The sequence below is a fragment of the Salvelinus namaycush genome, chromosome 18 (assembly GCF_016432855.1).
Source record: "Salvelinus namaycush isolate Seneca chromosome 18, SaNama_1.0, whole genome shotgun sequence".
Classification (NCBI taxonomy): domain Eukaryota; kingdom Metazoa; phylum Chordata; class Actinopteri; order Salmoniformes; family Salmonidae; genus Salvelinus; species Salvelinus namaycush.
Window position 1 is genome coordinate 7,044,278 of NC_052324.1, and position 13,144 is coordinate 7,057,421.

The 13,144-nt window shown below is 45.2% G+C and overlaps 1 protein-coding gene across 1 annotated transcript in view; it reads right to left on the reverse strand.

The window, feature by feature from the left end:
• mctp1a (multiple C2 domains, transmembrane 1a) overlaps nucleotides 1-13,144 on the reverse strand; it is a 102,543-nt gene that overhangs the window by 42,913 nt on the left and 46,486 nt on the right. The window contains exons 12-15 of the mRNA XM_039013888.1: nucleotides 11,739-11,841; nucleotides 11,124-11,225; nucleotides 10,584-10,658; nucleotides 7,819-7,938 (exon numbers count right to left, since the gene is read on the reverse strand). Coding sequence (XP_038869816.1) covers nucleotides 7,819-7,938; nucleotides 10,584-10,658; nucleotides 11,124-11,225; nucleotides 11,739-11,841 — 400 coding nt within the window. The remainder of the gene's footprint in view (nucleotides 1-7,818; nucleotides 7,939-10,583; nucleotides 10,659-11,123; nucleotides 11,226-11,738; nucleotides 11,842-13,144) is intronic.

The window sequence follows — 13,144 nt, forward strand, 5'->3', positions numbered from 1 at the left end:
GGCCAACAGGGCCACCCTCCACCTTCACCGGAGGATGAGGAGGATAAGTATCGACCGTCACAACACTCCCTCTCCACGCCAATCATCCGTCATCCACAGGCCTGAGGTCACTCTCTGTTTCAAGCACAACTAGTCAACATGACCTTAACCCTCCGACCCTCAACCCAGCACCTGACCTGCCACACCATGAGCCCCCTAACCCTGTCACCCCAACCCCACCCACCCCGAGATGCCCATAACCCTGTCACCCCAGCTCGAATTACCCTTATTCCACCTCCATAGTCATCTGTCCTGTCCCTCTCTATCCCCCATCTCGCATCCAAACAAATAAAAAGCATAACTCCAGAACTGAGTGCCCCAAAACCTGTATTCTGTTTAGTACAGAGTCTTTTGTAACCCGGACATCAATTATCATGATCCTGTGAAAATGAAATGCTTGAGGAGACATAATTCACAAACACAAAATTACTCATGTCAAATTGCTTTAGCGTGTGTTGACTGATATTTATTTGTTTATTTGGGTTGGGGGGGTGGATGGCACATTTTTGTGAAAGAATAGATAAAAACTGTTAAATTATTTCTCATTATTTCACAAAACATTAAAAACATCCTCCGACATATCTATTTTTTGTTGGAAATGATCAATGTAGAAAATACATAATAGCAATGTAAAACAAAATACAATCCAGGTGAAAATATTTGATAAATATTCATATATTTTCCGACAATGCGCATTAATCAAACTCAAGGATGCAAAATGTTCATTATTTCAAGTCGATAGAAAAAGACTTGAAATTGTGAATGGGAGGACTACGCTTTGAAATTAATTGCATCTGTTGCAAATGCATTCACAATAGATTGCTACTGCCTTAATGGCAAACGTTCACTGACAATGAAAACTAGGTTTGAGACAGGAAACAGCCGATACATCGGGCTGTCTCACCTTGCGCGGTCAATTATGACACATGCACGACAAAGCTAGAAGTTCGGCTGAATGAAATAATACAATACATTTCAATCAGTGTATATCTTATAATCAGCGGGAAAGTGCCGGAGTTTACTAACGTTCTCTCAGTTCCTTGCAGCCTCTCGTGGAGCAGCTGATGTGTAGGTGGATACGTGGGGTACGTGTGAGTCCTCACCTTCTCTCTCCTCCCGTATTCACAGGCTATAGGAATCAAAAGCTTCAGCATCTTCCCCCCTGTTGACCTACAAGGACATTGCACCTCTGTGTCCTCGCCCGGCCTCCCTCTACAAAGCCCTGCACTAACACATCTCCAGTACAGGGTTGGGCACTGGGTCAGGTGTACTGTACTGTGCTGGACTCCCTCTCCATCTCCGCGGATCATTGGCCTATCCCTTACAGCCTCGGAAACCCAACGCAAACATGCGCGCGGACACACACACACACACACACACACACACACACACACACACACACACACACACACACACACACACACACACACACACACACACACATCTAAAATTCATGTGTAACTTACCACCACTAAGCTATAACAAAATTACAAAAGCCACATAAAACTCCCAATCTCTTAAACAACTAAAAAGTTGACAAGACCCCCCTCCCCCTCACACACAACCACAAATCATGCACTCATACAAATTTAACCAGTTGAGATATTTGTGTACACAAACAAAACAAAGACATAAATAAAACATTACAAATGAATTGGCCAGGACATTAGCATATTGCTCAGAGCCAAATATCTCCTTCTTAAGGGCCCGTCCACAGTGCAGTACTACCACGGTGGCCAGCCCATTTCCATCTCTTTCTCTTTCTTTAATAAAGGTCTGTTTAGGGAATTGGAGGACTACTCTTCAATAATTCAGAAGTGCTTAGCAACCTCCAGGACCTGTCCTCCTACTTCCATATCCTTCCGCGAGCTGCCACAATACTGGCTGGGTGTGGGCTCAGCATTATCTAGCGCTCTGTCTCTAGCACTCCCACTCCAGTCTAATGTCAGAACACAAACGGAACCGCTCTCACTAATCTACTGTTACTGTACTGCACAGTTCCACCGCAGTGACCACGCAGAAGAAATAAAGATTCACAGGGTCTTTTAACACTGAAGCAGCGAAACCATATCATCCTGAACACTGTGTTTTTGAGCAAAATAGGAAAAAGCTATTTCTCCAAACAAATGCAATTCAGTTCTCTTACGCCTATTAATGTTCTATACCTAAATATAACTTCACACATACAGTGTATAAATACATCTAAACCAACCTAGTTGTTCCCTGTCTATTATACGTTAGCGCTCTCATACGAAGGCATGATATACTGAAGTGTTTATGAGAGGACTGCCTCCCTCCTCCTCTGCAGTGTCTGGCTGGTGTGTGGTGTGTCTGTCCGTCTCGTTTCCCTGTGCCTGGGGTTATTTAACCTGTCGCCCACCTCATCCCTCCCCATTTGGTTATTCTAGCTCTGGGCTAGGCTGTGACTGACAGCTGGAGGAACCCGACACCCCGACCCATCAGAGGCCAAGCCTGCCCCGTCTCACAGCCCCTCGGCTGGGGAGAGGAGCCCGCAGCGCCGGGACCTTTCCCCAGGACCAGGAGGCCACATCCCCCACATTGCTAGCCAACCGAGAGGCTTTCTGCTTGGGGAGGAGGGAGAGAGTGTCAGCCGTGGAGGTCTGTGACTGGAGAAAGAGGAAATAAGGTAGAGCGGGGGAGGGAAAATGATGAATCTTGGGACATGTGGCTATATACAGTATGTGCTTTGCTTTGCTTTGCTTTGCTTTGCTTTGTGTGTGTGTGTGTGTGTGTGTGTGTGTGTGTGTGTGTGTGTGTGTGTGTGTGTGTGTGTGTGTGTGTGTGTGTGTGTGTGTGTGTGTGTGTGTAAACACAGGAATTTTCAGAGCTCCCCACACACAGCTCACAGGCTGGTGTTACGGAGCGGCAGCGCTAGACTTGGAGACAGGGCTTTGCTCCATCCCTGCATCAACTTCTGTTACGTTATCCTCCTGATTCTGAGAACTCATCGAAACTCTCGTGGTGCGAGACTGTATTTGTGTGTGCGCGTGGGTGCACATGCGTGCGTACACATGCATGTTTGCATTACACAAACTCCCTCTAATTTAGTCCTGGGAGTATTAGATAGAAGGAGAATACAATGCAAATGATAATTTCCTATTTGTCGCACACTGAAACACGAGCGATTCACTGTTCTTCTTCTGGCAAACAGCTTCAACACGGCATGAGTGTAAAATGTTATTAACTCATTAGGATTTATGCTAACAGAGAATATTATGTAGATTATAAATAAAATAAACACATTTTCTCACGTCAAAGAATGTCAAAATGGAAACCGAATAAGATGCATTAAAAGTGAACATAGACGTATTCAACAGAGCATCATACACAACCGTGGCGAGCTCAGGCCACTTAATAGACATGCAGTTTGTTTCCAAATCACAGCAAAACAGCCAGTAAAAACTTGACTGAATACAAAATACAGAAAGAAAAATATACTTTAGTGAAATAATTAGAAAAATACTTCTAGGTACCTAGGAATAATTTTTTAAAATACGAGAATATAGATATTCTAATGATCTAAAATGGAAAATAGTACATGTGAATTTAACGTTTTATGGCATATTATGTGACATGAAAACAAACCAAAAAACATTTGGTTATTTCTACAAACTAATAAACAGCAAAAACAACAGATAATCACGTTAAACTCTAAATTATTATTTTCTTAACATGTAGTAGATATACAATCATTTAACTTTCAATAGAATGAATAATATCCCTAACTTTATGAAGCATTCCCTTATCAAAAGGACACATGGCACAGACTTAGGAACACAATCCGATCGGGAACAGATGAGTGTTTCATTCATCTACTAAACTTTGATGAAGGTAGAGGATTTGGGCTTTATGGTTTTGGCATTATGTGGTTTACTAAACACTACTCTGGTGCTCGGCTTTACGGCTTGGATAGGAAGTGCTTTGGCGTACATTGAGTGTGTACTAGTCTTACTCCTCTCTCCAGAAGTCGACTGGAGTTTTGAATTTCAGAGTTAAGTTCGCTTTATCTTTATTACATGGACATCCATCCAGATACTAGACGGCCGCTGCCAGAGAGCAAATAGAACAAGTCATGTTTTGACTGGAAGCCTGTCTTACTTCGCTGGACAGGACAGTGCCATTCTGTGGTGCTAGATTGCCCCCTGCTGGTGAGACAAATAACTAGAGCTGTTTCGCGTTTGATAAAGAGCAGTTGGACATGACATCTAAAACATTGAACCAGGTATGACCAGGTACTACACGCAATCTGTAATAGAAAATGAACTAAAGACACTCACAAATAAATGGTCCTGTCCTGTAGCGGTGTCCATGAATTAGAATAAAATAGAGATAATTATCTTCAGATGTGCTTCTGTCTTTGACAATCACACCCCAGACTCCACAGTGTCCTCTGGCTCAACCTGCCGTTGTATTTCACTTCCCCTCATTTTTCCAATCAGAGAGGTAGTAAAAATGTTATAGTTTATCTATTCCAAGCTGTCCATTGCTCTGTGGCAAAAACAAAATCCTGCAGTTAAAAGTTAGCCAGCTTTCTCAAGTGGAGTCAAAGGAGCTGGAGAGGTGTGTGTTTGTGTGTGTCTTTGTGTGTGTCGTGTGCGTGCCTCTCTCTCTCGCTCTCTCTGTGTGTGTGTGTGTGTGTGTGTGTGTGTGTGCCTCTCTCTCTCTCTGTGTGTGTGTGTGTGTGTGTGTGTGTGTGTGTGTGTGTGTGTGTGTGTGTGTGTGTGTGTGTGTGTGTGTGTGTGTGTGTGTGTGTGTGTGTGTGCACCAGCGCCATAGGTTTTTCTATTTTTTTATTTCAGCAGGGTGAATTTTTATCTCAATGCAAAGCAGGTGATAGGTGCTCCAGTTTCCTGCAGAAGTAACTCCCTTGTCTGGGGCTCTCCCACTGATAAGAGTCCTACTTTGCCCCAAATAAAAGAGCCTGGTATCATTTCTCCTGTCTTCCAAACAACCCCCGCCTCCTGCCCTTCTCACCCTTCTGGGCCTCACAAAGCCTGCTTTATTTGCTCCCAATTCAAGGCTCAATTGCAGATAAAGTTACGGCAAATTTGTTTGGAGGAAGAGTTGCTGAGGCCTGCGGTCCCTGGAGCAATAACAGCCTTGTCTTTCAGGGGCCGCGGGGAGATCTGGCATGAGCCACTAAACAGAACTCAACACCACTGAGCCTCACAATGGCCCCAGCTCACAGGCAGAGAGGGAAGGGGGGATGAGAGTGGGGGATGGGGGGGGCTCAGCTTGCAGGTGTTCAGGTAGAGAGGAAGCAGAAGCTTACCCCCCCACCACCACACACACCACCCGTGGTGCGGGACGGGAGGTAACTCCAGCTCTGCCCATTGTGCCAACGCCGCGGGCACTGCTGCCACAGTGGCTGGTTCTCTGTCTGGGTTGTGTGGTGTGTGAGGCTCAGTTACCACACACACACGACTCTAATCGCAGTTGGCGCTAATGGCTGAGGCGCACATGTGGCTGGATGGACAGATACGGGGAGAAGGAAAGCAGGAGAACAAACTAGGGAAAGGAAGAGAGGATTTGTACCTGTTAGCCCACCAGACTGGATCTGTCTGGACACTAATCTGAGACAGAAAGGCATTACATTACTGCTGTGTGTGTGTGTGTGTGTGTGTGTGTGTGTGTGTGTGTGTGTGTGTGTGTGTGTGTGTGTGTGTGTGTGTGTGTGTGTGTGTGTGTGTGCGTGCTCAGAATAAGCAGTATTACAACAAATGGGTTGATCCAACAATATCTATTACAACTACTAACACAGTCACACACACACACACACACACACACACACACACATACACACACACACACACACACACACACACACACACACACACACACACACACACACACTTCACTAGCGTACCACCTTGGCCAGACGGGCCCCCTATAAAAACCCACTTAAAGAGATGAGTGAAGTGATTAAGAGGCCTCTCAGAGCGAGGGAGGGGAGAAGGAGGCACTACCTGTGTGGAGGAGAGGGCCTAACAGTACAAGTATACACTGTGGCGTTGCTTAAGTGTCCTCTCCAAACTCCCAATTACAGCCCACGGCCATGTCGACTTTGACACAAGGCGCAGAAAGGACAGAGAGAGAGAGTGAGAGAGGCACAGAGAGCGAGAGACAAAGACAGAGAGAGAGAGAGAGAGAGAGAGAGAGATAGAGAGAGAGACAGAGAGAGACAGAGAGAGAGAGAGAGAGAGAGAGAGAGAGACAGAGAGAGAGAGAGACAGAGAGAGAGAGAGAGAGAGACAGAGAGAGAGAGAGAGAGAGACAGAGAGAGAGAGAGAGAGAGACAGAGAGAGAGAGAGAGAACTCAATGAGATGCCCATACCTCATGTTCCATGACGGTAGACACCTTCTACCAGGAATCTGAGAATGCAGAGCACACCTTTCTACAATGCACCAGTTGCACGGTCTTCAAACAACTACATGGAAACTGTGCAGATCTACGTGCCAACACAGACTGAACACAGATTGAACACACAGCAGCGATTCCTCTCGTTAGAAAAACAATTGGCACAAACGCGCGCGTGCACATACACATGCACACGCGCACACGCGCACACGCACACACACACACACACACACACACACACACACACACACACACACACACACACACACACACACACACACACACAGAGAAGCAAAATGTTAACTGATCAATAACGCCTCTCTCCGGGCTTCTGTCTTGTGACGGCATGATGACCTACACACACACACACGCACGCATGCACACACACACACTCCCAACCCTCCGCAGAAATTAAAATGTGTCAAACAGCAAATGCTAATAGTTCACACAGCGACATTTAGTCACCCAATGAAAGGGCTCAGGCATCACTAGAACCTCTAAAACAGACAGGTCATGTATCTACTTATGTCTCCGCAAAGGACAGGATTTAAAGTCTGTCTGTCAGTCTATCTGTCGGTCCGTATGTAGTACCATTCAGCCACTCAGAGGCTTAAAGGAGGGTGTCCTTTTAGTGATAGCTGCTTTGCAGACCAATTATACTTTACAGTTAAATACCAGGTACAGGTGACAGGCAGAGAGCAGGACTTGACTACAGCTGTCATCACCAGAGAGAGGGAGAGAGAGAGAGAGAGAGAGGGAGAGAGAGAGATAGATAGACAGAGAGAGAGAGAGACAGAGAGAGAGCGAGAGAGCGAGAGAGAGACTGCCATTTACAACATGACTTTCACTATCAACATTACATTGTCTCTTACACTCTATTAAAGACATGTTACAAAGGGGTTATTCGTCTGTCTAGCTCCAGATATAACCTTTTTTGGTTCCAGGAAGTACCCTTTTGGGTTCAATGTAGAACCCTCTGTGGAAAGAGTTCTACATGGAACCCAAAAGGGTTCTACCTGGCACCAAAAAGGGTTCTTCAAATGGTTACCCTATGGGGACTGCCGAATAACCCTATTAGGTTCTAGATGGCACCTTAGATTGGTTGGTGAATGTTTGATTCCTTGCCCTGTTGAAGTCCATGTTACCCAGGTGATACACTTGTAGTGGTGTACTGCCATGAGTGTTTCAGTGTAGGTTAGAGTGTGTTTTGTGAGATATATTAGTCCATACATTGTTCATTAGATCTATATGTACAGATACGTATTCGTATAGCCTTCGTCAGACGGGTTAGTGTGAGAAAGGGGCCGGTGAGTGTGTGCATATGTAGCCTATGTGTACTGTGTACATCCGTGTATGTATATGTACACGAGGTGTGTACAAGGAAATGAAAGCATTCGTACCAGGAAGGCGCAGATGCTCCTCTGAGGCGAGTGCCATTCGAAGCAGCTGTTGATGTAGCAGCCGGCGTTGATGAGGAGCAGGACGCACCGTCTCACTCGGTTGAAGTTCTGCAGAAGCAACTGGACAGAACACAGAGGTGACGTAAGCGGTCATGAACACGACTCGGGACACAGAGGTGACAATGCAGCCGGGCGTCGACGGGCGGCCGGCGGCCAAGGAGTCGAGGGATCGATTCTTTCAGAGGCGACCCTCGTTCTACGGCTTCCTTGTGTCGTCACACAGAGTCAGCACCCTCTCGAGTGAAAGAACGGCGAGGACAACCATTGGACCTTCACCTCGACTTCTTTAATGGCGCGTTTGTGCGCAGGAAAATACACACAGGCATGATAATGACAGAGTAGTATACACCCGACGATTTATGAGGAGGTCCTAGAAACTGCTACTTGATTGGTGAATATAGAACAGTGGATAGGCTGTATGCTAAATATAAATGAAGTTTGTCTAAAGACAGGAGAGGATGAATCGTGTCTGGAAAATGTATCATACACACAAAGCAATCTTGCAGCTGTCTGATAATAGGCTGGCTTAAACCATGGGATTTGTCCAATAAAACGAAAACAGGCCACAGGTGACTGATAACGAACACGATTGTATCTTAGACGTTTGCGCAATCCAGACTGTGGTGCTTGGGAAATACTTGGCAGAGGTACATTTTCTCAGAGAACTCCTCTGAAAGCGAAAACTATGTCAGCGTCTGTCATCACGTCTCAATGAGCTTTCTTGCCTAAGTCAGCCAACTGTCTTTCCTACGTGTTGCCTTTGTTACTACTCTAAGTGTTACCATCATGTTGTTTTTCTATGGCCTTATCAGCCCTGGGTATTAGTTGCTTATGATATGTCACAGTCAATAGGTCAATAAATCATCACATGTTAACTATTAGTCAGACTCCCCAACAATGTCACTCGGTATGTGGTAGTGACTATCGTATTATGAAAAGAAAAACATATATAAAAACCTATTTATTATAAAAATCCACTTCTAACACGACCAAAGAGAATTAAGTATTCAACCACGGCATGGTACAAAACTTCTTCAGGCCATAATAATGTCAATTAAAATGTTTTGGGCAATATTGCCTAGTAATGTTGCTGCCAACGTGATGGGGTATGAGATACTGGAGAAGAAAAAAAAAGGGCAAGGGGCAACATGGACAATACATTTCGTTTCTCATACCCCATCACGTCAGCCAGCCTAGTGTTGGTCAAGTATTGGCGCAATAATGTTAACGAAATGCTGAGCGTACAGGAAACCCAATCGCTAAATCAAGTCAAGTTCACTGAGGCGGTGTCTTTTTAAGCTAGCTCGTCAAATGGAGTTAAGTAACAGTAATAGCGTTCACGGCCTGTGATGATTTCACATCCCTAGGGAGTTCATGCAGGCATCTGGCCAGCGATGGAGAAAGCATCGCAGTCCCATTCCGCTGTGTTCCAATCACGCAACGCCGTAACAACGTGACAGAATAGAAGTCAGCCAATCAGGTCACATCCAGGAAGTAGTCCCCGAAGAGGGAATATCTATTCTGAAGTGTCTTTAAAGAGGATTCGGGGATGTTTAGGGGGAATTGGGCTTTTTTCAACACCAACCTAATTCATTATTCAACGGAGAGTAGTGGTGAACTGAGAATGACTGTGCGTCTACGGTGTCCTGTTGGGGACATTCATCCCCTGCAGACAACAGCACTCTGAGTCACCCGCATCCCCGCATGGTCTCACACGGCCACGCTTTGATCACACAACTGTAACTAGCAGCAGAAGGACTGCTCTAAAGTCTCTCTCTACTGTATTTGCTACACACATTTCGTTGCAACCAACGTGAGTACTAATATTTAGGGCCAGGAGTTTTCCCATGATCACATGACTGGACCAGGAAAAACTCTGGACCCTAGATATAGGCTATAACCACGACATGGAGTTTTTCCCGCTTAAGTCCTGGCTCTGATAATATCCTGCATTCAGATATTAACCGTCTAATTACAATGTCATCTAATGTCTGTATTTAACTGGCAACTTTTGGGGTTTGTGTGTGTAAGGACAGGCAGCGGGGCCACAGCAGGGACTAGCCCAACACAAAAGAGCCCTCACGGGGCAATCTCTCGAAAGCAATCGATGACATCATCATTCAGAGACGTTGACATGGGGCATCCCGACGAGTCAGAGGTGAAGTGCAGATGAAAAGAGAGAAGCGCAAAACAGGGAGGGTGGGGACGGGGGAGGATCACACAGGGGAAAGTGCAGAGTGGGCATCTTTTGGCACAGGGAGAGAGAAGGAGAGCGAGAGGGAAGGAGGAGGAGGAGAGAGACAAAAGGGGTATAAGAGTGGGTGACCGCTCAGCCCAAACGGCGTTTATGTGACACGTCTGATGTGGGCAAGCCCCCGCGATTCAGCCCTTTGTGGGACCGCCACATTGAGCGGCGTGACAATGAAGTGCAAAGCAGCAGTGGCACAGAGGGCCAACTAAGGATGGCCAATCTACTTATACACCCCCAGAGCTGACAGTTTGACATTTCTATTCTCCGCTCACAGTAAAGGAGAGAGCCGGGGGGGGGGCGCGCTTTTCTCTCCCTCCTGCCCACACTGTTGTGGCCTCCCAAGATGCCACTCAAGACCGGTTGGGTTTTGTTAACATTTGTAATATAATGGAGGACGGTGGTAGACGCCGAGCTAAACGGGCCAGCGGGTTAGAGGGTGTTGGTGTCGACCTACCTGTTTGGACACTCTGGGTTCATCCTCAATGTATTTCTGCTCGATGGGTATTAACGTCCTGAGACCGGCCTTCACCTGGTGCGGGAATAATAGACACATAATCAACACGCAGCCAATGGCGGGATATTATCACAATAACACAATTGTGGTCCTATGTCTATTGGGATCGTTCACAATATGGCATGGACAGATTTCTGAATTGACTGTGTTAAATGCATACATATATGCATGCATGATGTTGAGAGTCATGGCAGTGCATACGCCCTGTGTCACGGGCTATAGCGAGAGCTCTCTCCATCACACACAGAACTAAGATGGCCGCCGGCAGGACACACACAGTGAGAATAAATGGGCAAACAAAGGCAGCTGAGTGGGAGTGTTCGATAATTCAACTGAAAATGAGGACGGGGGACAAGGGACGGCAGGGGAGGAAGGACAAACAGCATAAAGACGACAGTTCTGGAGCGGGGAGGGAGTGTATGTGTGGGGGGGGGACATAGTAGAAAAAAAGGGGAGGAGAAGAAAAAAAGAAAGACTTACAGCATTAAAAATCACGTCTATTTCGAGAAAGATGACCCCTTTTGTTGGCCCTGTCAGCTCCTTGCTTTTCAAGGCGTAGGCTTTCCGTTCACCATTTTGAATCTGCGGGAGAGGGACATGACAGCCGTCTGTCTGGCAATACCCGGCTGAATACACTCCCTGGGCCACCTTTGAACCCCAGCTGCTGCATCTGACAGAGAGCCCAAAACAACTGTGGCAACTCTGACAAGTACCTGTTCATTACCACCACAGCACTGTCAGGGAGAAATTAACTATCCTGGGGAATCAGCCCAACATTACCACGTTTTTTCTCTCTCTCTCTCTCTCTCTCTCTCTCTCTCTCTCTCTCTCTCTCTCTCTCTCTCTCTCTCTCTCTCTCTCTCTTTCTCTCTCTCTCTCTCTCTCTCTCTCTCTCTCTCTCTCTCTCTCTCTCTCTCTCTCTCTCTCTCTCTCTCACTCTCTCTCTCTCTCTCTCTCTCTCTCTCTCTCTCTCTCTCTCTCTCTCAATGATAACACAGTCTCATCCACAGTTGCAAAAAATGTTGTGTTTTTTTCAACAGTATATCCCCAAGGGGAGTCGATAGATAGCAGATACATTTCATCAGGAGGACTCACGTTTAGTAAAGGGATGGCCACTTTCCCCAGGAAGTCTGCACTCCTGTCTCGGTCCTCGTCGTACACCGTCACCTCCAACACTGAGTGGATGTCCTTCACGTTACTGCTGGCCACAGAACAACAATTAAACCAGTACAATCAGACATCTCCTACACCGCTCATAGCACGATGAAACTACAGTCCTCTATGACCTTTGTGCTCAACTAAAGAGTGTGCGAGTTGTAGGAGGAAGGGAATCACGGTTTACGAAATGTCACCTTTGAAAAGTAGGCTAGTGGACGATGCTGATGGAAAGAAAGGAGGTTACTCTTAAAGAGAGAGAGAGAGAGAGAGAGAGAGAGAGAGAGAGAGAGAGAGAGAAGCGCAGCATTGCGCAAAGGATGACTCAATGACCCAGGTTTCCACGGGAATTCGTTAGTGTATTTCCCCATAAAGAAGATTTGGAATAAATAATATGGATTTGAAATCAACATATGTACATGGTCATGTATCAGAATCCAATTAAAACTATAGCATGTCAATCAAAAAATACATGAATAGGCGGAAAGATTAAGCAGGGAACGAAACGTAGACGTCCGAGTTTCAATCTCCACGATTTACTAGCGTTAGCTATGTTTGGTATGAGACGTATCGATGTATGAATGTATGAATAATCAATAATACTGTCAAATAAATAGATTTGGGGGGGGGGGGGGGGGGGACGCGGGCGGGTGGATGGAGACTGAGAAGGGGAATGGGTTGGGGTTATCTTTGGATGCAACTCTTTAATTGTTTTTGTACCTGTTACCCCTTAAATCTGTTACCCCTAAAAAAAGAAAACAAAAGACAAAACGAAATATAAAGTAGATATTTTTTCTTCTTTCATCTAAATATATTTTTATGATTTACAGAAGGCTAAGTGCATACACTGTGCAATGTTTGGCTAGTTGAATGAAAACACATTGGAAATGACAGTGTTTGATTTTAGAAAATGATTTTTTGGTGTTTTAGAAAATGTGCTTAATCCACACAATGATAAATCGAGATATTTGCAGAAATGTGAGAAATCATCATTAAAAATGTGCATTGTCATGTGCATTCCACCATAACATTTACATTGTAACGCTTACATTTTTACAACATCCTATGGCAAAATTTAGATACATGGCCTAACTGGAGACAGAGATAACTGGGAATGAGAAAATATTTTTTAAATGAGGCTGTTTAAAAAATATATTTTGTAAATGTAATAGCTATAATTGTTTTGTTACAATCATCGCTTGTATTAAAGTTATGATAACAATACAATTGGGGCATATGGTTATCCGTCAATGTATTAATAACGTATTGTAATACTCTTATTTTATTAAGTAGAGGTGTAACACAATTGACACGACAGTATATTTAAGAACAAACAGAATTTGATT